The 25,110-nt window shown below is 42.0% G+C and overlaps 1 protein-coding gene across 4 annotated transcripts in view; it reads right to left on the reverse strand.

Annotated features, from left to right (window-relative positions):
* The window catches only part of LOC121280378 (E3 ubiquitin-protein ligase RNF123), a 420,925-nt gene that overhangs the window by 385,992 nt on the left and 9,823 nt on the right, over positions 1-25,110 (reverse strand). For all 4 annotated transcript variants that reach the window (XM_041192326.1, XM_041192324.1, XM_041192325.1 and 1 more), the window contains exon 3: positions 16,636-16,720. In XM_041192326.1, the coding sequence (XP_041048260.1) occupies positions 16,636-16,720 (85 nt within the window). The remainder of the gene's footprint in view (positions 1-16,635; positions 16,721-25,110) is intronic.

Below are 25,110 nucleotides of genomic sequence, written 5' to 3' on the forward strand. Positions count from 1 at the left end.
CCCATCTGGCTCACTGATGTCTTTTAGGGAATGAAAGCTGCCATCCTTACCTGGTGTGGCCTACATGTGACTCCATGCCCACAGCAATGTGGTTGACTCTTAAATGCCCCCTGAAATGGCCTAAAAGCCACTTGGTTCACAGACAATTAGGGATAGATAATAAATGCCAGCCTTGCCAGTGACACCCACAGCCTAAGAAATAAATTTTACAAGTTTGTCACATTAAAGCGCATCATGCCTCTTCAAGAACTCGGCTTCCCTTTCTCATGTACTTGCAACTGATCTCATTATGGGGAAGGAGGGAGAGAACTATCATTAATCTTAGTGTCCCAGAGCTAGGGAGGAGTGCATGAGCTTCAGATTGGAACAAGATTGGATTTGGTTGAAATGGTGCATTATTTATTGTTATACCATAGAATGGCATGAACATAAAGTAGGAGCACAGTCTGAGCCAGCACCTGGAGGAACAGGAGAAAGGGAAGTGGTGGGGAAAAGAGCTTTCAAAATGGACAGGCTTCTCGTTCTACAGAAACAACACTGTTCGATTCCAATTCTCCAAAGTTGCATTCAGACACACAGAATCTGCTGGGTATAATCACTACCCAAGTGCAACTCAATTTGACTGCTGGAGGTGCCAAACATTATTAAGTGGAATAGGATGTGAAATTGCAAACAAGGAAACTAAATTGAAAAGAATAACAGTAACAATGACACAATTTGCAACAGCCCCAGGGTGAGGGAGACTGGTAGTGTGACGCAAAATTAATTAGGGAGTGGAAACCAAGCAGAGCCAAAATTGCTGGAAGAAACATAACTTTTTGTCAACAAAATAACCTCTGATCTGCAGTATGCAGGAGAGTCTACAGCACAGGAAAGGCCATTCAGCCCACTGGCCTATACTCCAGCAGTCTTCATCTTGTGACAATATCCATAGAAACCGATAACTTATAAAGAGATTCGAACTTCCAGTTATTAGCTGGATGGCCCAAAAAGATTTGATATTTTAAAACTTTTGGTGTAACAAGTGGCTAAAAAAAACTATTGACTGAACACTACTTTCTTTTTGTAGTCAGAAAGTGACATTCCCCTTGCATGCGCATCATCCACTGCACTCACAAAGGAATAACAATCCTTTCAGCATACAGTCCACAGTTACTCTAGCTTTCAGTGGGTTCCCCGTATCCCCATTTTGCCAAACAGTAACTTCAAGTGACCGTCTCAAAGCGCTTTCCTCAGTTTTTAGAGGGCTTCTTAAATCCACCACCAGTAAAGCCTGTTTCAATTATTCTCTTCCCCCTGGCCACACCATGACAAATTTTTTGGAATCCGTAGAAGGCTACAGGATGCATCTCTTCAACTGAAGACCAAGTCCCTTCTGCATCCGGCTGTGGCAATTCACAAAGTCAAGCAGCCTTTTCTCTTGTTAGCATCTTATCTCTCAAAACTGAAGTATTCTACTACAAAATGAAAGGATATGGCATGATTTGAATATGTGAATGCTAACCTGGGATTTTTTTTAAAAAAGGTCATAAGTTCAATTTGGAACTGTCAACAAGCAGGCCTCTTTCAAGAAATCACCTGACCTATATAGTACTTGAGAAGGAGTTGTTTGGTTGTGTTCAACTGCTAAGTAATTTAATTAATGAAAAGATGGGAGACAAAAGGCAATCACATGGGGGAGGAAAACAACTTAATTTGTGAAACCTGCTTGTTTTGAAGGCACTTTTGTTAGAGACCAAGCTGAGGCAAGAAGGTTACCTTGACTGACCCTCTCTCTTTAACTTGTGTAAAATCATGTGTGGCTATCAGCCTGTAGTCACAGAACCCTCATCAAGTGTAACCAGTCTGCATTTGGACCTGCAAAGCTGAAACCAGTGGTGAGAATGTCCAGACATCCACCGGGACCAGCGGCCTGTCTTCACATGAGAGAACTCCAGGTCGACAGCGTCAAAAGCCTGCAGACTTTATCCTTTATTTTATAACGTCCACCCTCCTAAGCCCACCTCTGCAGAAGCGCTCTGCTTATCCTTTGTTTATGCGTGCACTGGGTGAATTCTTTAGGAAGAGATAGATTGTTATACTTCCCGATAACAATTGTGGGCTAACCAGTACTTGCAACTTGTCAGAAGAAGTTTTGTTTTAAATAAATTATTCATTGAGCTTCTGAAAGAAGCCAGGTCAGAGTCTCTTTTCTTCTGGGTTCTAGAGGTATAGGGACACAATTGGCCATTTCAGTGGGAAAATTAAATTTTTAAATTAATGGTACAGCCTGCAGAGTAGTGGGGCTTGATAATTCAGACACGCAAGACCAGAGGGACCACATTCTCCAAGGGGTGAGTCAATTGAGTTAGCTAACATCCAGTCGCGAATGAAGCTACTATAACATGAAAAGGAAATGAAAAAACTTGAATTAGAGGCAAAAGAAAAAGAAAGAGAATTGGAATTGAAAAGGTTGGAAGCAAAAGGAAAAGGAAAGAGAAAGGGCAAAAAAAAGGAGAAAGGGTATTTAGGAAGCTGGTACTGGAATTTCAGGCAAAGGAGCAGGATAAAGAAAGGAAGGCAAAAGAATGAGAAGGAATGAGAAAGGGAATATCAGCTTAACAGACTGGACCTTAAAAAAGAGGCCTCAGATGCTGAGGAAGGTTCTGATGTTGAAAAAACCTCCAACCCAAAGCCTAGTAGGGGAGGTGTTTAAATTTGTGCATGTCCTCCCAAAGTTTGAGGAAAGGGATGTAGAGGCATTCTTTATTTCATTTGAAAAGGTAGCTAAGCAAATTAAGTGGCCAAATGAAACCTCTTTTGCTCTTAGAGTAGTTTGGTGGGTAGAGCTCATGAGATTTATGCTTCACTTTCATAAGAGGTATCGGTGAATTATGATGCAGTAAAAAAGACCATTCTTAGTGCATATGAGTTAGTCCCTGAGGCATACAAGCATAAATTTTGGAATGTAAGGAAACAGCCTGGGCAGACTTACATTGAGTTTGAGAGGGTAAAGCAAAGTAATTTTGATTGTAGGATACGGGCATTAAAAGCAGAGACGACATATGAAGATCTTAAGGAAATACTTCTCTTGGAGGAACTTAAAGGTTCACTTTCTCCATTAGTTAGAACCCATGTTGAAGACCAGAGGGTTAAAACAGCTAGACAGGCAGTGGAGGCGACTGACAATTATGAGTGGGTCCATAAATCTAAACTCTTTTTCCATCATCTCCACAAACCCGAATAGATGGGAAGGTGAATGGAAGGTAAGTAGCCAGGGAAGTGAAGGGACGGGGGGGGGGGGGGGGGGGGGGGGGGGGGGGGGATACCCCAGAAACTCCTCCTCAGGCCCGAAAGGAAGATGCTATGAGTGGAAGTGATATTTGAAGGCCTAAGTGTTTCCACTGTAACAAAGTGGGACATGTTCATGCTGATTGCTGGAAGTTGCATGGGAGATCCATGGGACTTATTAAGGTATGTAAGGGTGATTCAGGAAAAGGAGCCCTGACTGAAAGTACAAATCAAGCTGTAGTGTAAACTGCATCTGTGAAACCAAGTGTGGACACTGCTGTGAGTTCAGGAAAGGTGAATGAGATACATGAAAGTACTAAAGAATTTTTGTCAAGGGGACAAGTAACCCCTTATCCCTCAAATGAGATAGCCAAACCTATAGTACTAAGAGATATAGGAGCCATTCGAACACTTTTGCTGGGGAAAGGCATAACTTTTCCACCAGAAAGCACATTAAAAGCCAAAGTTTTAGTCAATGGTATTGCCGGGGAGTATATACGCGTACCTTTGTACCGGGTGCACTTGGAATGTGACCTATTGTCTGGGACAGTGACGATAAGGGTTGTTCAGCAGTTACCCGTAGATAAGAACTGATTTACTCCTGGGAAATGATTTAGCTGGGGCGAAGGCAGTAGCTTCCTCCTGATTTACAGAAAGCCCAAGTGAGGTTAAAGAGACGGAGCAGTCACAGGAAAAGGTTCCAGGAATTTTTCCTTCACGTGTGATGGCCAAGGCAATGGCTTAGCAAAGTCCATCATCAAAGGTCAAAGTGATACTGCAGGCAGATATTTGGCTGGTTGAAACTTTCTGTAAAGACTTAGATAATCCAAAAAGATGTTTAACAATCTTCTCTAATTGAGGCTCAACAAGTTGATCCAGAGTTAAGAAAGATAGCACAATCAGCCCAACTGAAGCAGAGTCTAACAGTTCCAGGATGTTATAACATTAGAAATGGAATTCTAATGAGCAAGTAGAGACCTCCTCACAGACCTGTGGATGAGGAGTGGATGCTTGTTCATCAGGTAGTGCTACCACCCAAATAACATAAAGAGATATTACGGATAGCACAAGATATTCTTATGGCTAGATGTGTAGGGATACAGAAATCTCAAGTGCAGATAAACCGGCAGTTTTACTGGCCAGGTCCTCATAGAGACGTGGTGCAGTTTTGTAAAATTGTGCATGACGTGTCAGGCGTTAAGAAACCATAACAGCAATCAAACCGGCACCCTTAATTCCTAATCCAGATTTTGAGGAACCATTCAGCAGGGTGCTAGTGGACTGTGTGGGACCATTACCAAAAACAAAAGCACGACACAGGTATATCCTTACTATTATGGATATGACAGCTCGATTTCCAGAGGCCATCCCTTTAAGGACCATCACGTCTAAAGTAATGGTAGAGAAGTTAACCCAATTTTTTACTCAGTATAAATTACAGTAGAGATCCAGTCAGATCAAGGTTCCAATTTTATGTCTAAAAATTTTCAAAACATAATGAGTAGTTTGGGTATAAAATAGTTAAAGTCCACAGCATATCATCCACAAACACAGGGAGCTTTAGAGAGGTACCATCAAACTCTTAAAACAATGTTTAAAGTATATTGGCATGAATATCCCCATGATTGGGACAAAGGACTGGATTTTCTTTTATTTGCTACCCGAGATTCAACAAATGAATGATTTTAGCCCTTTTGAATTAATTTACTGACATGAGATAAGAGGTTCTCTGAAATTAATCAAAGAAAAGTTTTTTTAGGAGCGAAGGATGAATCCTCTATGTTAGATTATGTGTCCATGTTCCAGGAACAGCTCACAGGAGGCTGCAAAGTGTCTCAAGGATATCTTAAAGTTTCTCAAACAAAGATGAAAGAATGGGCAGATAAGCAAGCTGCAACCCGAACATTACATCCAGGGGATGAAGTGTTAGTACTACTGCCATTACAAGGGGAACCTCTGAAAGCACGGTTCAGTGGTCCATACAAGGTAATTGAGAGGGATAGTAAAGTAAATTATTTGATAAATACATCAGATCAAAGGAAAAAGAATCGGCTGTGTCATATCAATACGTTAAAACGATACCATCGTAGGGAGGAAGATGGAAAAGAGCAAATATGGCAGGTTGTAAGCATAGTGGAGGATGAAAGAGACCGTGAAAGTAAGGTAGGAGACATAGACAGTTCACAAATTGATCCTCCTACTATACCGTTAGCCAACACAAATATTAGAAAGTTAGATACCATATTTTCATACTTAGAGGTAGGACAGCGAGAGGATGTAGTGCAGTTACTTCCAGAATTTAAAGGGATCTGTAGGGATAAACAAGGGTCTACAACTTTAGCCACACATGATGTGGATGTAGGGGAATTTTCTCCTATAAAGCAACACCCTCATTGGTTAAGTGCAGAGAAACAAGCAGAAGCGACAGCAGAAATTCAGTATAAGTTAGAAAATCACCCAGTCAAAGCGGTTGGTTTTCTCCAGTAGTGTTAGTGCCTAAACCTGGTGAGTCAACCAGATTCTACATAGGGTTATAGAAAGGTTAATGCGGTAACAAAAACGGATTCCTACCCAACCTCTTGCCTAGAAGGTAGTATTAACAGAGTTGGCAGTGTCACATTCCTTACTAACATAGATACTGGCAAGTACCTTTAACATTGTGAGCTAAGAAGATATCGGCTTTTGTCACGCCAAATGGGCTGTACCAATGTTGAGTAATGCCATTTGGATTAAAAAATGCTCCAGCCACTTTCCAAAGGCTAATGAATCAGGTGATCATTAATGTTCCTAACTGTGTGGTTTACTTGGATGACATATTGGTTTATAGCTACACGTGGAAAGACCATTTAAAACAACTGGAAGCCTTGCTGGCAGATCTAGTAATAAACCTTGTCAAAAGTGAGTTCGCGAAAGTGCAAGTAACTTACTTAGGGCATATCGTAGGGCAGGGACAAGCCTTGCCAAGGACAGCAAAGGTAAAAGCTTTGATGGAAATCCCTGTCCCTAAAACCAAATGGGAAATCATGAGATTTTTTAGGGATGTGAGGTTTCTATCATAAATTTGTGCCAAACTTCAACACACTAGCGGTTCTACTAACGGATCTATTGCAAAAGAAAGCAAAGGTGGTATGGTCAAGACCAGTCAAACTTTGAGAAGCCGAAGGCAATTCTAACCAATGAACCGGTATTAGATGCCCCTAATTTTGCTAAAGCCTTCAAGCTGGCAATTGATGCTAGTGATCTGGGGGTGGGTGCAGTCTTATAGCAAGATGATGAATCAGGCATAGAGAAGCCAGTGGGATATTTTTCTAAAAAAAAAATTAAATCGGCATCAAAAAAGATACTCTACGGTAGGAAAGGAAACCCTGGATTGTTAAGCATTTTGAGGTATATATCTGTCATGGCTGTAAAGAAACATTGGTATACAGTGACCGTGACCCTTTGGCCTTTGTGGAAAAAATTAAGACTCAGAATGACCAACTGTTCTGATGGAGCTTGCTAATACAACCTTAAAATTTGAAGATTGTTCGTATTACTGGAAAAGATAATTTTGTTGCTGATGCGTTATCAAGAATGTAAATCGTTTACAATTGGCTGGAAAGCAAGAAAGTCAGAAAACTGAGCAGATTGTGTATAAGGGGCGAATGGCTGAGAGATTGCATGTTTGAATTTTGTTTATAGTTATACATATCTTTTTCTGTATGCTCTGTGATGAAACACATTTGGAAATGGTATTTCATCTCTTAAGGGCAGAGGCATGTTAAAATTCTCTCTCTCAAGACTAACATTTTCTTTTGCAAAATGGAAGGATGTGGCATGATTTGGACAAGTGGATGCTAACTTTGAATTTTTTTTTTTAAGGATGATCATAAGTTCACCTTGGAACGGTCAGCAAGCAGGCCTCTTTCAAGAAATCACCTGAACGAAACAGTACTTGAGAAGGAGTTGTTCATTTGTGTTGAACTGCAAAGAAATTTAATTAATAAAAAGATGGGAGACACAAGGCGAACACATGGGAGAGAGGGGGAAAAAAAGCTTAAGTTGTGAACCTGGTTGTTTTGAAGGCAGTTTTGTTGGGGATCAAACTGAGGAAAGGCAGCTATCTTGACTGGCTCCCTCTCTCTACCTTGCCTAAAATTGTGTGTGGCTATCAACCTGAGTGTAACTCGTCCGCATTTGAATCGGAAAGCTGAGACCAATGGTAAGAACGTCCAGGCATCCAGTGGGACCAACAGCCCATCCGCACACGACAGAACTCCAGGTTGACAGCGTCGAGACCCTGCAGACTTTATCCTTTATTTTATAGCACCCATCCTCCAAAGCCCAACTCTGCAGAGAGACTCTGTTTGTCCTTCGTTTGTTTGTGTGTCTGTATGTGTGATGGGGGAATTCTTTAGGAAGAGATAGTTACACTTCCTGATTACAATTGTTTGTTAACCAGTACTTGCAACTTGTTAAAAGAAGTTTTGTTTTAAAATAAATTAATCATTGAGTTTTTTGAAAGAAGCCTGGTCAGAGTCTCTTTTCTTCTGGGTGCTAGAAGTATAGATGCCATTTTGGTGGGAAATTAAACATTTAAATTATGGTACAGCCTACGGAGTAGTGGGGCTTCATAAATCGCACACTCCTCCCGTCCTGCTCATCACACTCTGCTGACCGCACAGAACTGCTGCTGTCTGTGATATTCACTAATTTGTAGGCAAGCCTGTAACATGATCTCAAATATGTCTTCTGCTCTCTTTCCCACAGCAACGTGGAACACAAATTTTGTATCGAGGTAGAAATGCTAATTAGCCATCCTTGACCTCAACTCCCTTTCAGCTTTGAAGTGAATGGACAGTTTAAAGCACAACTGTTTACAACTCGACATTCTCAACATCTTCCTGGGACTTTGGAGAATCACAGTCCACTCACTGTAAACTCAGAGTCTGTTGCCAACATCTCCAAGCGTAACTATCTTGCAACTTCTTCCCAGTAAAACAATCTAAGCCATGCTTTAATCTTTAACAGTCAAACTCACCCAGGCTTACTGTCAGGCAGACTTCAGAACAGGTCACATGATCCGCTTCATTTGCCCTAAATTTAAAGCTACGTTTCCAAAACAACATAATCTTATAAACCTCAATTATAACTATCTAACCCATCAGCCATGTATCCCTTTCTCTCTTATGTGCTTACCCATCTTTCCCTTAAATGCATCTATGCTATTCACCTTGAGATAGCAAGTTCCACTTTCTTACCCTGTTCTTTGGGTAAAGTCTCTCTTGAATTCCTTATTGGATACGTTAGTGACTATCTTATATTTATGACCTCTAGCTTTAGGCTCCCACAGTGGAAATCCATATCTATAAATATATACTCTATAGTTACCCTTTCAAATCCTGTCAAATCCTTTCATAACCTTATCAAGTCACCTCTCAGTCTTCTCTTTTCAAGCACTGCAGGGAAAGTATATCCCAGAAATAAATCAGAAGCAAAACTGCAGATGAAAACCAATAGGGATGATAAAGTCACAAAGCATTAGGGAATGAGAAAGGGTGTATAAAAGTCTGGAATATACAGTGAAGAAACAGGATAGGGAGCAAGTGAAAATCAAGCAAAGGTCAAGAAATTATAACTCAAGCTGTAATCAAATACTCCAAACTGAGCCCAATGCTTCCAATCCAGGAATAGCTTCTGCAAGAAAGCATCTTCTAAAAAGTTAAGACTTTTTGGATTAGTCTCGTAGTAACAATACATATTTTATTTGAAATGTCTGTTTATAGTGGTTCCTTACATTATGTTAATTAGTCTTTTGGTATAAAGAACTTGTGTATCGCTGAAAAGAGAGACATGTCTAAGCTTTTCGTCTTGCACTCATCAGGGCACCAGTATAAGGGGAAGAAAACAATTCATACTGCATGTGAAGAGAGTGCTGATTGGTTGGCAAGTGGTGTTGCCATGGAAAATGCATCAATGATTTAGACAGACAGTTAACTGCCAAGCATTATTTGAAATTTAAACCAGGCTTGGCCCTGAATGATCAAGGCATTGCCCTGAGGAATGAGTCAGCAAATGGCTGTCACTTATTTTGTTTAGCTGAAACAGGCAGAATGCACGTACATGTCCTTTCTGTCTGCAAAGAACGAGGCCTGTGAATTAATATATGTAGCTTCCAGTACACGCAAATGCGCCATATTGAGAGCCCGACTGACCATCTTAAATTGGTTGTCAACGTAATTCTTAGCACACTGAGGATTATTTAGCAAATATTGTCCATTTGCAGAATCACATTGAAAGTCGGGCACTGTATTTTGAATTTTTTCAAGCACGGGCTGGTTGGGCACGGTCTGTACCTTGTCCCTTGCAACAGCGGCTGTTTAATATGATCCTCTAGTCTTTGGGACGTATGGCCTACATATCTAACATCATACTAGCAATGAAATTCATATACCACATTACTCGTTTGTGCAATAGGCAGAACGTCCTTTAGGCTTGTCGGCAGCATCTTGTCAGTGGCACTCATGTTGCTACTGCATAGTAGCAGCATGAAACACCTGCTGCTCAAATTTTTGAGATACTTTGCCCTTTCAGGGTAACCTGAGGTAGACAGCACTTTTCAGCGCCGAAAGTAACGGCCTTAGGCCCTGTCCATTTGCGTGATATACAGAGCAAATGATCTGATCAGGGTAGCCATTATCCTGCAGGATGCCTTTGATGCCCCTATTTCAGCATCAAACTTGCAAGGTGAGCAAATGGCTTGGGCCCTATTTACAAGGTTGCCCAACCAGCCTGTGCTTGCAAAACTCAAAATCCAATGTTCAACATTAGATATGATTCTACAATTGGGCAACATTTGCTAAATAATCCTCAGTGTGCTAAGAATTATGTGGCCAACCAATTTAAGATTGTCAGTCAGGCTCGCAATTTGAAGCATCTGCGTGTACTGGAAGCTACATAAGTTAATACACAGGGCCCTGTTCTTTGCAGATAACAAGAACATGAACACACACTACACCTGTTTCAGCTAAACAAATAAGTAACAGCCATTCACTGACTTATTCTTCAGGACTATGCCTTGACCAATCAGGGTCAAGCAGCCTGGTTTAAATTTCAAATAATACTGGTCAGTTAACTGTCAGTCACCATCAGTGTTGCATTCTCCATGGCTACACCACTTGCCAACCAACGGGACTCTCTTCACATACAGTATAAACTGTTGTTCTCCCCCTTATATTGGTATTGTTGCAAGTGCCCTGATGAGTGAAAGTCAAAAAGCTTAGGCATCTCTTTTTTCAACAATACACAGTTAGATTTAAATAATTATGGAAAAGGATAAAGATAGAACTGACGTAAAAGTTCTAAATTGGGGAAAGACAAATTTTATGAAGCTGAGAGGTGACCTGGCGAAAGTGGACTGGTTACAACCACTTGAAGGGAAATCAGTGACAGAACAGTGTGAGGCATTCAAAAGCGAGATTATATAGGCACAGTGTATATATGTCCCCACAAAGAAAAAGGGTGATCCTGCCAAATCTAGAGCCAACTGGTTACCTAGGAGTATAGAAGGTTAGATAAAGCAGAGAAAGAAAGCTCATGACAGTCACAAAAAACTTAATAATATAGAAGGCCTAGAGGAGTGTAGACAGTGCAGGGGTGAAGTAAAAAGGTAATTAGGAAAGCAGAGAGTATTTGGAGAAATATTGGCAGGTTTTTAAAAAAATCATTCACGGGATGCAAGCTTCGCTGGCTGGGCCAGCATTTATTGCCCATCCCTAGTTGCCCTCAAGAAGGTGGTGGTGAGCTGCCTTCTTGAACCGCTGCAGTCCATGTGGTGTAAGTACACCTAGGCTGCTGCTAGGAAGCGAATTCCAGGATTTTGACCCAGCGACAGTAGAGGAACAGCGATATATTTCCAAGTCAGGATGGTGAGTGACTTGAGAGGGGAACTTCCAGGTGGTGGTGTTCCCATGCATCTGTTGCCCTTGTCCTTCTAGATGGTAGTGGTCGTGGGTTTGGAAGGTGCTGTCTAACCAGCCTTGGTAAATCCCTGCAGTGCATCTTGTAGATGGTACACACTGCTGCCACTATGCGTTGGTTATGGAGAGAGTGAATGTTTGTGGATGTGGTGCCAATCAAGTGGACTGTTTTGTCCTGGATGATTTCGAGTTTCTTGAGTGTTGTGGGAGCTGCACTCATCCAGGGAAGTGGGGAGTATTCCATCACACTCCTGACTTGTGCCTTGTGGACAGGTTTTGAGGGGTCAGGTGGTGAGTTACTCATCACAGGATTCCTAGCCTCTGACCTGCTCTTGTAGCCACAGTATTTATATGGCTAGTCCACTTCAGTTTTTGGTAAATGGTAACCCCCCAGGATGTTGATGGTGGGTAATTCAGTGGTGTTAATGCCATTGAACGCCCAGGGGCAATGGTTAAGATTCTCTCTTGTTGGAGATGGTCATTGCGTGGCACTTGTGTGGTGTGAAAGTTACTTGTCACTCGTCAGCCCAAGCCTGGATACTGTCCAGGTCTCGCTGCATTTGGACATGGAAAGAAAACCCAAAGATGTTTTACCAGTATATTAAGAGCAAGAGAATAACTAAGGAAAGGGTAGGGCCTATCAGGGATGTACATAATAACTTGCGTCCTGATGCTGAAGATGTGGACAGGGCTCTCAATGAATACTTTGTCTCCGTCTTCACTAAGGAAAGGGATGGTGCAGATATTCTAGTTAAAGAGGAGGACTGTGTAATATTAGATACAATAAACATAACGAAAAAGGATGCCCTGGAGGGACTGACATCCATGAAGGTGGATAACTCACCAGGGCCAGTTGGATTGTATCCTAGGCTGTTAAGGGAAGCCAGGGAGGAAATGGCGGATGCTCTGACAACCATTTTCTAATCCTCATTAGATACAGGCGAGGTACCAGAGTATTGGAGGTCTGTGAACGTTGCACCATTATTTAAAATGGGTGCAAGGGATAGACCAAATAATTATAGGCCACTCAGTATGACTTCAGTGGTGAGCATGTTATCAGAATCAATTCTGAGACACAGGATAAACTGTCACTTAGAAAGGAACAGATTAATCAGCGATAGTCAGCATGTTTTGTTAAGGGAAGATCATGTCTTACTAGTTTAATCAAATTTTTTGAGGAAGTAACAAGCAGGATTGATGAGGGTAGTGCAGTGGATGCTATCTACATGAATTTTACTAAAACATATGACAAAGTCCCACAGGACAGACTAATAAGAAAAGTAAAAGCCCATAGGTAATGTGAATGTGTTGAGTTGGATTCAAAATTGGCTTCGCGACAGAAAACAAAGGGTAAAGGCTGACGGACGTTTTTGAAAACGAAAAATGGTTTCTAGTGGTGTTCCACAGGGGTCAGTGTTAGGTCCCTTGTTGTTTATTGTATATATTGATTTGGACCTAAATGTGGGTGGCATGACTGGGAAATTTGCAGATGACACAAAAATTGGCCATATGGTTGATAGTGAAAAGCTTTTGTCTCTAGAATTATATCAATGGTTTGGTTGAGTTGGCGAAAAAGTGGAATTCAATCCAGAGAAGCATGAAATAATGCTTTTGGGGAGCGCAAACAAAGCAATGGAGTACTCAATAAATGGGAGGATATTGAGAGAGGTAGAGGAAGTGAGGGACCTTGGTGTGGAGGTGGCAGGACAGGTGGATAGGTGGTAAAGAAAGCACATGGAATGCTTTCCTTTATTGGACGAGGTACAGAATATAAAACCAGGGATGTAATGATGGAACTGTATATCTACAGTTCTGTACTGTGTGGCTGGTTAGGCTACAACTGAAATTTTATATACAGTTCTGGTCGCTACATTAAAAGGACATAATTGCTCTGGATAGAGTATAGAGGAGATTTATAAGAATGTTGCCAGGGCTTGAAAATTGCAGCTATGAGGCAAGATTGGATAGGCGTGGGTGGCTTTCTTTGGAACTGGGGAGGCTGAGAGGCAACCTAATTGAGCTGTACAAGGTTATCAGGAGGCTAGATAGAGTGGACAGGGATGCCCTGCTTCCCCTGGCAGAGATGTCAATAACCAGAAGGTGCAGATTTAAGGTGATGGGTAACAGGGTTAGAGGGGACATGAGGAAAAACTTCTTCACCCAGGGGGTTGTGGGTATTTGGAATTTGCTACCTGGTTTGGTGGTGGCAGAAACCCTCAACACATTTAAAAGGCACTCAGATCTGCATCTGAAGTGCTGTAACCTTCAAGGCTACAGACCGGGTGCTGGAAGGGGGGATTAAAATGGGCAGCTAGTTTTTTTTTTTAAATGTTTTTCTTTTTTAGCCGGCAAATACAATGGTCTGAATGGTCTCTTTCTGTGGTGTAGCTTTTCTATGGTCTTCCCTCCAGCCTGGCGTTCATGCTTCCGTTGGTCCACTTCTGGAGTGTCGTGGGTATCAAGAGGCCTGTTTGTCTCTCAAAAACCTAGGCCTTATGTTGATTCATGTCCTGGAGCTCCTGATCTTCAGTTGTACTTTTGCTCAGCATTGTTTCTTCAGCCCCAAAACAGATGGGACCTCACTGCAAATGTGTGCTTTCAGATCAGTGCTCAAGCTGCCTGTGTCAACCTTACGCAAACATCTGGTATTTCTATAGCCTGGTGCTCGACTTAAAAACATTACGTTCTGGTAACATAAAACAAAGAGGGGCAGTCCTGTAACCGTAACTAATGCATTGCTTCCCACCCTTTCTACCCAGCCAGACCCACTCCCAACACCTCTACTCCAGCCCTTCAGTGCCCCTGTACCACTCCCTTGCTATTACAATTCGCTATGCTGCTTCCATTCGTCAGTTGACTCTTATTTCCTAGCACTTAATCAAAACAGATATTGAGCAAATTGATGTTTTATACTTACTCTTAGATTGATTTAAACTGCATATCTTCTTCAGCATTCCCAGACTCTACTGCCCCCACGTTCGCCCTTTGGCATCTAGCCCCCAAACACCATCAGACCATCATCCTCATGGTGTACTCCCCTCCTTAATCTAGTGCTACAATATCCAACCCTGCTATTACTTCCTCTCCCCTATTCCCTCTTACACATCAATGCTAGACTCCACACCCCAACTTTCTCTGAACCCTAATCCCGAGTCCAACCCTACCTGACTCCCTGACTTTCTTTTTATCATGGTACAAGATCGCCAGGCCAGTCCCATCCCCCACAGCGCCAGTATCTCTCTCTAGCCTGGTGCATTTCAGTTCTCACCTTGCTGCTGCTGGGCTTTTGAAAGTGATAGAAGAATATTTGCATGAGCCACAGAGACAATGGAGACAACAACTTGCATTTACGTGGTGCTTTTACTATAGTAAAATGTCCCAAAGCACTTCACATGAGCATTACCAGACAATGTGACACCAAGCTATGTATACAATATTAGGAAAGATGACCATAAGTTTTATCAGAGGTTGGTTTTGAGAGGCATCTGAATGGAGGAGAAACAGAGGTGGAGGCGTTTAGTGACATAATTCAGAACTTAGGGCCAGGGTGGCTGAAGGTACGGCTACCAATGGTGCAGCAATTAAAACTGGGGATGCGCCGGAGGCCAGAATTGGTGGGGCGCAGGGATCTCGGAGGGTTTTATGGATAGAGGAGGCTACAGAGGAATGGAGGGGGCAGGCCATAGAGGGATTTGAACACAAGATGAAAATTTTAATAACAAAGCACTGCCAGTCCAGGAGCCAACGTAGGTCAGCAAGCACAACCAGCAACAGAGATGGAGAACAAACAAGAGAAAAAGAACTAATCGGAGAACAGAAAATAGTGGTTAAAAGGGATGGGTACTGGTTTTGGTATGTACACAATGCTACAGGAGATGCCTTAGTCACCTCCACTACTGCAGGAGTTGTAAAAAAGGCATTAGTCGAACATAGGTTAACATTGTTTAGTTGATCTCTTGATTCATAGTCAAGATGATTCTGTATGGTGACCTCTATTACGGTCAACCTCAACTTGACTGCACAGTTAAAACAAGGTAAGGAATGAGTATGCAATCTTTCTGGCACACATCTTGCACCACCAGGGCTGTGTAAACTGAGCTGTGTCAGCCAGTTGCACTGCCAAGCTATTATTAGCGACTGTTGAATCATGCAAGATTAGATGCAGCTAAATGGAGAAAGAAGGGGGGAACGCAGGGGAGAGGTGCCATTACACCCTGTCTGCCACCCAGCACATTGCAATCCTTGAAGGCAAGCACACACAGATCCACTCTCTGAAGAAATCACAAAATGCGCAAGTACACTGAGTAACAGAAGCTTATACATCCTGTCACCCAGTCTTCATATCTTACAGACAGGAACAGGCTGTTTGCAACTATAGAGTGGCAGATTTAGGGAACGTTGGCTTCACATTTGTATCATGACATACTGAATGGCATGTAACGTTCAGAAATAAACTCACACCAAGCGCTCATAGCCACTTAAAGTCACGTTTCTTCCCCAAGCTAAATTGTAACAATTCTGTCTCTACTTAGGTTACAATTTAATTTGACTCCTGAGATGAGACCATGTTGTTTGCACTCCCCTCTTTGCGCTGACTCACACTGGGGTACCGTTGACAGGTACCAATCACCTTCCAGCATGTTACCCAAGTGACCATACTCCACATACAAGCCGAGACAGTATATGGCCTGGCATTTCAAGCACTGCCAAACCCGTTCTTGTTCTCACTTGCAATCCATGCGCACACCCGCCTGGAAAACAAACATGTGCAAGAACCCTGGCCAAATGTTCCCACCCACAACCTAGAGAAAAGGAGGTTAATTGATGTACCGCATCAAATGGTTTCTAACATCTTTGATAGTGCTTTTGCAGCTGTCACTGCAGATCTCAGCTGTCTCAATGAATTGCTTCACTGTTTTAATATTTTCACCACAAAACGCCCCTGAAATCTGTTCCGTTGATCAAGGATGACCAACTTAAATAAAATAAACTGCAGAAGCATTATTGCTATTACATAAAGCTATCTAGTGCTCATTATGATGTCTAAATATCTTAACTTAGTGAATGAATGACTGCACGTATTCACCCATTTTATTTCACGACTGCATTCCAGCACCTACACTATAATCAGCTCTCCTGATCCTTACAATAACATAAAGCTGAGATATCATGCAGCACAATATAAAAACGGCTGTGTTACAGAGCATGCAGTCACCAGTTCAGAGGGCATTTTACACTGCCTTCAACAGTCAGCAACTTGGGAATGAAAAATGGAGCCACATGAGAAGTGGCCGTAAGTGTAGGTGACACTGTATGTGTATACACACCTCAGTGTGTCAGCTGATGTAGGTGAAACCTATGTTCCGATGCAAGAGTTGATAGATGCACTTTATTAAACAGGGAGTACCTGGATGTAGCAGCCAGTTGTGCGTTCTCAAAGCTGGGGAAGGCATGGTGGAGGTAGTTGCTGAGGAGCTTATCATTCACAAAACCTGCATCAACAAAAGAAGTGTGTGGAATCAGGCACAGTGTCCTGGATTGTAACAAATACAGATCTAATAGTTTTGCTATTAAAACACATGGATATTCAAAAACATTCATTTTAGTTGTGGTGTTCGTATACACTCGTGAATGCAACGGGCTGAAATGCAGTCATGTATTGTGAACCATTCTCCCTTTCCCACCTTGCAGATCCCACATCTCTCAGTTCCTTCACCTCTGCTCTGATGAAGCCACTTTCAAAAACAGTTCCTCTGACATGTCTTCCTTAACCAAGGTTTTCCACCCACAGTGGTTGACAGGGCCCTCAACGGTGCCGGCCTATCTCCCGCGCATCCGCCCTCACACCTTCCTTTCCCTCCCAGAACCATGATAGAGTCCCCTCTTGTCCTCACTTATCACCCTACCAGCCTACACATTCAAAGGATCATCCTCCGCCGTTTCCACCAATTCCAGCATGATGCCACCACTAAACACCCCCCCCCGGCGGCATTCCGCAGGGATCGTTCCCTCTGGGACAGCCTGGTCCACTCCTCCATCACCCCCTACACCTCAACCCCCACCCACGGCACCTTCCCCTGCAACCGCAGAAGATGCAACACCTGCCCCTTTACTTCCCTTCTCCTCACCGTCCAAGGACCCAAACACTCCTTTCAAGTGAAGCAGCATTTCACTTGCACTTCCCTCAATTTAGTCTACTGCATTCGTTGCTCCCAACGTGGTGTCCTCTACATTGGAGAGGCCAAACGCAGACTGGGTGACTGCTTTGCCGAACACCTTTGGTCTGTCCGCAAACATGACCCAGACCTCCCTGTCGCTTGCCATTTCAACACTCCACACTGCTCTCATGCCCACATGTCCGTCCTTGGCCTGCTGCAATGTTCCAGTGAAGCTCAACGCAAACTGGAGGAACAGCATCTCATCTTCCGACTAGGCACTTTACAGCTTTCCGGACTGAATATTGAGTTCAACAATTTTAGATCATGAACTCTCTCCTCCATCCCCAATCCCTTTCCATGTCCCCACTTTTTTCCCCAATAATTTATATAGATTTTTCTTTTCCCACCTATTCCCATTATTTCTAAGTATATTTCCATCCATTGTTTTATCTCTACGTTTTAGCCTATTTCAATCCCTTCACTTCACCCCACCCCACCCCCCCAAAGGGCTATCTGTACCTTGCTTGTCTTGCTTTCTACCCTTAATTAGCACATTCCTTAGATAATATCACCACCTTCAACACCTCTTTGTCCTTTTGTCTATGACATCTTTTGGCTATCTCCACCTATCACTGGTCCTCTATCCAGCTCTACCCCCCACCCCTTAAACCAGCTTATATTTCACCTCTTTTCTATTTTTACTTAGTACTGTTGAAGAAGCATATGGACTCAAAATGTTAACAGTGTTCCTCTCCGCAGATGCTGCCAGACCTGAGTTTTTCCAGGTAATTTTATTTTTGTTTCAGATCCCACATTGTGCTAAGAAACATAGGAACAGAAGGAGACCTGACCAGCCTGCTCCAACATTCAGCTGGATCAACTCCATTCATCTGGATTTGATCCATAACCCTAGATACCCCTACCTAACAAAAATCTACTGACCTCAGTGTTGAAAGTTCCAAATGACCTGCAACATCCACAGCACTTTGCAGGGGCAAAGAAAGTTTCAGATTTCCACTACCCTTTGTGTGCAAATGCGCTTTTTGATTTTCCTAATTATAAAATTAGAGCCAGGCCATTTATGCCCTCTCTTTCTTGATATTTGAACGATATCGCAAATTATATTTTCCACTGGCAAGATGCTGCTTCGGTCCAAAAAGACATTCTGCCTCCCACACTATTCAGCAACGTTGTGTATTTATTTCAGTGCTGATACACTGCCAGGTATGTACGCCCCAATGATTGGCTGATCGAATCAAACAGCATTTTCCTTCCCTTGTTCGTAATAGGCAGAATACCGTACTCAACCAGCCCGCACTTGCAAAACCCAAAACAAAACATCTACCCTTAGATGGGATTTTGCAATTGGCAGCACCTGCTGAACAATCCCGAGTGCGCTAACCTGTCAAGCTCATAACATAGTTCATTTATGCTTGCTAGAGGCGACATACATTTATACGCAGGGACTCATTCTTTGCAAACAAAAGGAATATGTTCAAGCCTTGTGCCTTTTTTGAATTACCCGGAGGCTTGGGGAGCCTATAGTTCATTGCTTTCTCCATGGCAATGCCTCAGTCAACCAACCAATCAGCACCCTCTTCTCCTGTAGTATAAACTGTTGTGACTGAAATTTGACGCCCTTATCTTTGTCCTGATGAGTACAAGACAAAAAGCTTTGGCAACTTGTCTCTCTTTTCTGCAAGATTCAAGTTTTGAACTACTAAGCACCTGTTCAGAAATAAACTTGCAGGACTACATGGATACAGCAAGGGAATAGGACTGAGTGGATTGCTCTACAGAGAGCTGATATTGACTTGATGGGTCAAATAGCCTTGGCCTGTGCCATAATGACTATGACTCCTAGCATCAGTTCTGAACTTATGTTTACCTGTTTCACCATTGTCATCTTGCTGTGCCATCACAGCTTAATTTGAAGGAAGCAGGCACTTCCCTGTTATGGGGAGATTCAGAGGGAGTCACCTTCCTCCATGAGAGTAGTACGTGCCATAGAAAGAACTAAGAGCAAAGAGGGATAGGATGAAATGGAATTATTTCTTCAAAAAGAAAAAGCAAACCTTCAATGCAAAGAAAAGCTCCCTTATGAATTTAACAAGACTGACTATATTCTACTTCAGGCAGCCACAATGAGACTCTTGTCAATGGAGAGCTCACTGAACTGTCAATAGAGTATTGCAAATTGATTGGAGCCTTTGGGAGTACTAAATTAAATGTTGAGCCTATTTGGCAAGGTCACAATTGATAAAATATTGCACTCAAGTTACAGGAATTGATTGGGAATGCAATAAGGTCACTGAATAATCAGAACATATGGTCATCCATGTCTGCAATCCTCCTGTTAACAGTCCATCGCTCTAGCTAGCAATGCCAATAAATAAGGGGACCAACTAAATGGGCACAATTACACAGGAGCATAGGAATAAGAAGAGAGGTCACTCAGTCCCTCAAGCCTGTTCCTCCATCCAGTAAGACCAAGGCTCATCTGCATGCAACCTAATTCCATTTACTTATCTTTTCCCCAATTCCATAACACATTTAGTAAACAAAAATCTATCAATCTCAGATTTCAAATTAACAATTGATTCAGCATCAATTGCCGTTTGCAGAAACCAGTTCTGAACTTCTATCAAACTTTGCATGTAGAAGAGTTTTCTAACTTTACTCCTGAAAGGCCTGGCTCTCATTTTTAAACTACAGGTAAGCCCCCTGGTCCTAGAGTCCTCAAGCAGTGTAAAAGTTTCTCCAGATTGACTCTACTTGTCCCCTTTACTATTTATTTTGAGAACTTCCATCAAATTGCCCCTTAACCTTCTAAATTCCAGAGGATACAAACCTAGTTTGTGTAATCTTTCCTCATAATTTGATCCTTGGAGTCCAGGTATCAATCTGGTAAATTTCAGCTACATTCCCTCCAAGGCCAATGTATCATTGCTGAGGTGTGGTGCCCAAAACTACTCAAGGTGTGGCCTAACCAGGGCTTTGAATAGCCGAAGCATGGTTTCCAGCTCTTTGTATTCTAGTTTTCTTTATATAAAGGTCAGTATTTAATTCATTTGCCACAATTTTTCCCAGCCACTTGCCTATTACTATCACTTTTCAATGTTATGCTTCCATCTCCACTGCTTACTATGCCACCTGTATCCGTGTCATTGGCAAATTTGGATTTATGGCTTTCTAAACCATCAGCTAAATCATTAATGAATACAGTGAATAGTTGAGGCTCCAACATAGATCCCTGTGGGACACCACTAGTCAGATCCTGCCAATTAGAGTACCTGCAATTATCCCTACTCTGTCTCCTTCGCTCAGCCAATTTTCTAACCAGGTCAATTGTTTGCCTTCAATTCCATGGGTTTCAACATTAGCTAACAGTCTCTTATTCAGGACTTGATCAAATAACTCCTGGAAATCGATATAAATGATATCCATAGGCATTCCCCTATCTACTACTTTAGTCACTTCTTCAAAAAATTCAATCACGTTCATCAGGCATGACCTACCCTTTACAAATCCATGCTGGCTTTCTATGATCAATTGAAAATTTTCAAGATGTTCAGTCACCCTATGCTTAATTACAGATTTCAATAATTTCCCTACAACAGACAACAGATTAATTGGTCTACAATGCCATGGTTCCCCACCACCCCCTGCTCACTTTTCTTAAATAGCAGCATAACACACAATTTTCCAGTCTAAAGACACAGTTCCTGAATCAAGAGAATTTAGGAAGATTATAATTTATCCATCTACAATGTTCTTACCTGCCTCCTTTAAATCCCTGGGATGTTTAGAGACAAGACCTGGCTTTGACACAAATTAAAGTTTGTACGAACTCCAGTGCTTCAGCAGGACTTGCTGCTTTACCTCTCAACTCTTGGATTCTAAACTACTGCCTTCAATTGGAATTTTAATTATCTGCAAAAAGCAAAGGCAGCCTTGGCACCAGCGTAAGTCAGAAACTGGTGGATGGCTTTGAACAATGTCAATAACCCATCCAAGCTGCAAGAGTTGCTTGAAGAGTTCTCTGCCTTCCTACACACTGCAACTTATAACTTGCCCTACACGCTTCTAGCAAATATATGCATATTAATCAGTAATAGTCCATACAGGTAACTGTACATAAAAATATGTAAAATATATTATGTTTACATAAGCATTTTCTATCCACAAATTCCACTCCATCACGATTTTTGATCGCACTTTTTACATCAATATTTGCTATTGAACATGCCATTGCAATCAGATAGAAATGAGATTTCCCTATGCAAACAAATCCTGATGTTATGCTAGTTGCAGGCTGCAACCGCTAGGGTCAATCATTTACAGTATAGAAGGTGGCCTTTTGGCCCATCGAGTGGAGCAATCTATGTAGCAATCGAGTCAGTCCCATTCCCCATTCTATCCCTGCAGTCTTGCAGGTTTATTTCCTTCAAATGCCCATTCAATTTCCTTTTGAAATCAGTTTCCACTTTCACCACCCTCATTGACAGCAAGTTCCAGATCATTTACCACTCACTGTGTAAAAAAGTTCTTCCTCACATTTTCCCCACATCTCTTGCCCAAAACCTTAAATGTGTCCCCTAGACCTTGTGCCATCAGCAAAGGGGACGTTTTTCCTTGCTGACTTATCCAGATCTGTCATCCTGTACACCTTAATCAAATCTCCCCTCAATCTCTTTTGCTCCAAGGAGAATACCAGCTTCTTCAACCTAACCTGGTAGGTTAAAATCCTGCATCCCTAGAATCATTCTGGTAAATCTCCTCTGCAACCTCTTAAGGGCCCTGACCTCCTTCCCAGAATTGGGTGCAATATTCTAGTTGCAGCCAAACCAGGGTTTTATAAAGGTTTAGCATAACTTGCCTGTTTTTGTACTCAATACCTCTATTTATTAAGATCAAGATCCCATATGTTTCACTAACCACTCTCTCAATATGTCCTGGCGCCTTCAAAGATATATGCACATGCACCCTCAAGTCCCTCTACAATGCTTCCTCCTATGGATTCTGCCAAAATTCTGCACCTTGCACTTCTCTGTATTAAATTACATTTACCACTTGTCTGGCTATTCTGCTAGCCTATCCACTGCAGTCAATTTGTATCATCCACATTGTTTGCCACTCCTCCAAGTATGAGGAGGCACAGCAGCTTCCCTGTATCGTCAGGCACACTATAGACAAAGTCACAGGAGATCAAAGAATATTGTTTTGAACAACTACAACTTATGTCCAGTTGCATCGACTCCTCAGGGATCACCCATAATCCAACCACATCCGTTGACTGAAAGCAAACTATTTACAGCTATCGCATGCGCATAATATTCGGCTCCTATCAGACTCAGGTCAGCGTCAAAGAATAAAAATCAAGCCTGCAGCTTCAACACTATCTAACTCCAATTATAATTCAACTGCAGAGAACTGAGCAATTTCCCATTAAAGGAGGCTCCTTTAACTGTGATTCCAATCTCACTTGTGGGGATGGGGAAATGTGAGAATGGAACTTGAAGATTTACTCAAATGCCACACAATCTAATCCTAGTTCCATCTGCAAAGAATCAACAAGGCACAGATATGGAGTCAGACATGGATACTGTTCACACTAAAGGAACAGGGCCATCAACCCAACCAGCAGACCCTTCCAAGTCAAGCTGATAATTAAAATATATGGCCTTTCACAACTTCTGAATGTCCCAAAGCTCTATCCAGCCAATCAAGTATGTTTGAAATGCATTCACTGCTATAACGTAGGGAAGGCTGCAGACAATTTTCATACAGCAAGATCCCACAAATAGAAACGGGATCATTATTGGACAATTTGTTTGAGGGATGATCGTCAGAAGATGAATGTTGGGCAGGACACCACGGGGAATAACCCTGCTCTTCACTGAAGTTGTTCACGGGATCTTTTACATTCACCTGCATGGGTAGGCAGGGCCCCAAAAGCCTGTGCCCCAACAACACTACACACCCTTAGGCCTGTACTCTGGGCAGCTCAATTTTCAATCTCTGCTGAACCCTGGAAAGTGAACGGTGCCTGGAAGAATACAGGGAAAATTAAGGCCCCAAAGTGGCAACAGGGCTCCTTGGGTTCCTTGATGAAAGACCCCTCAGAAGATAGCAGAAAACAGCAGAGAAGATTGAATTGAGGGAAAGAATACTGGGTCTAACACTAGTATTTTAAACTTAAATAAGGGTAATTACGAGGGCATGAAAACAAAGCTAGTGAAAGTGAACTGGCAATTTAGGTTAAGTGATAGGTCAATAGTGATCCAGTGGCAGACATTTAAGGAGATATTTCAGGATACACAGAATAGATACATTCCAACAAGAAACAAAAATTCCAAGAGGAGGATCCACCATCCGTGGTTAAATAAAAAAAGTTAAAGATATTATCAAACAAGAAAAAGCATATAATTGTGCAAAGATGGGCGGTAGGTCAGAAGATTGAACAGAATACAAAAAAAAAGCAAAGAATGACTAAAAGATTAATAAGGAGGGAAAAATTAGTGTACGAGAGAAATCTAGCTAGAAAAATGAAGACAGATAGTAGGAGTTCCGATAGATATTTTAAAAAGAAAAGTGTTAAAAAAGTGAGTGTTGGTCATATTGAAAGTGAGTCTAGGGAATTAATAATGGAAAATAAGGAGATGGCAGATGAATTGAACTGCTATTTTGCGTCAGTCTTCACTATAGAGGATACAGAAATAGCTGTAAATCAGGAATTGGAAGGGAGGAAGGAACTCAAGAAAATTACAATCACTAGGGAAGTGGTACTGAGCAAATCGTTAAAACTGCAGGTTTACAAGTCTCCAGGTCCTGATGGATTTCATCCTAAGGTCTTAAAAGAAGTGGCTAGTGAGATAGTTGATGTGTTGGTTTTAATTTTCCAAAATTCACCAGATTCAGGGAAGGCTCCATTAGATTGGAAAATAGCAAATATAACTCCTTTATTCAAAAAGGGAGGGAGACAGAAAGCAGGAAACTACAGGCCAGTTAGCTTAACATCTGTTATAGGGAAGATGTTAGAAGCTATTGTTAAGACGTTATAACAGGACACTTAGATAAATTCAAGGTAATCAGGCAGAGTCAGCAATGGCTTTGTGGAAGGGAAATCATGTTCAACCAATTTATTGGAGTTCTTTGAAGAAGTAAAAGGTGCTGTGGATAAAGGGGAACCAGTGGGTGTGCTATACTTAAATTTTTAGAAGGCATTTGATAAGGTGCCTCATCAAAGGTTATTGCAGAAAATAAAAGCTCATGGTGTATGGGTAACATATTGGTATGGATAGAAGATTGGCTAGCTAACAGGAAACTGAAGGCATAAATGACTCATTTTCTGATTGACAGGTATGTGACGAGTAGTGTGCCATAGAATCAATGCTGGGGCCTCAACTCTTTACACTTTATATAAATGATGTGGATGAAGGGGCAGATGGTATGGTTACTAAATTTGCTGATGTCACATAGGTAAACTAAGTTGTGAAGAGGGTGTAAGGAGGCTACAAAAGGCTATGGATAGGTTAAGTGACTGGGCAAAGATCTGGCAGATGGGGTACAATGTAGGAAAATGAGATTGTCCATTTTGGCAGGACGAATAAAAAAAAGAGGCATATTATCTCAACGGTGAGAGGTTGTAGAGCTCTGAGACTGAGAGGTAACTGGGTGTCCGACTGCATGAATTGCAAAAGGTTAGTATGCAGGTGCAGCAA

Source organism: Carcharodon carcharias, chromosome 7 (assembly GCF_017639515.1).
Source record: "Carcharodon carcharias isolate sCarCar2 chromosome 7, sCarCar2.pri, whole genome shotgun sequence".
In the NCBI taxonomy this organism is placed as follows: Eukaryota; Metazoa; Chordata; class Chondrichthyes; order Lamniformes; family Lamnidae; genus Carcharodon; species Carcharodon carcharias.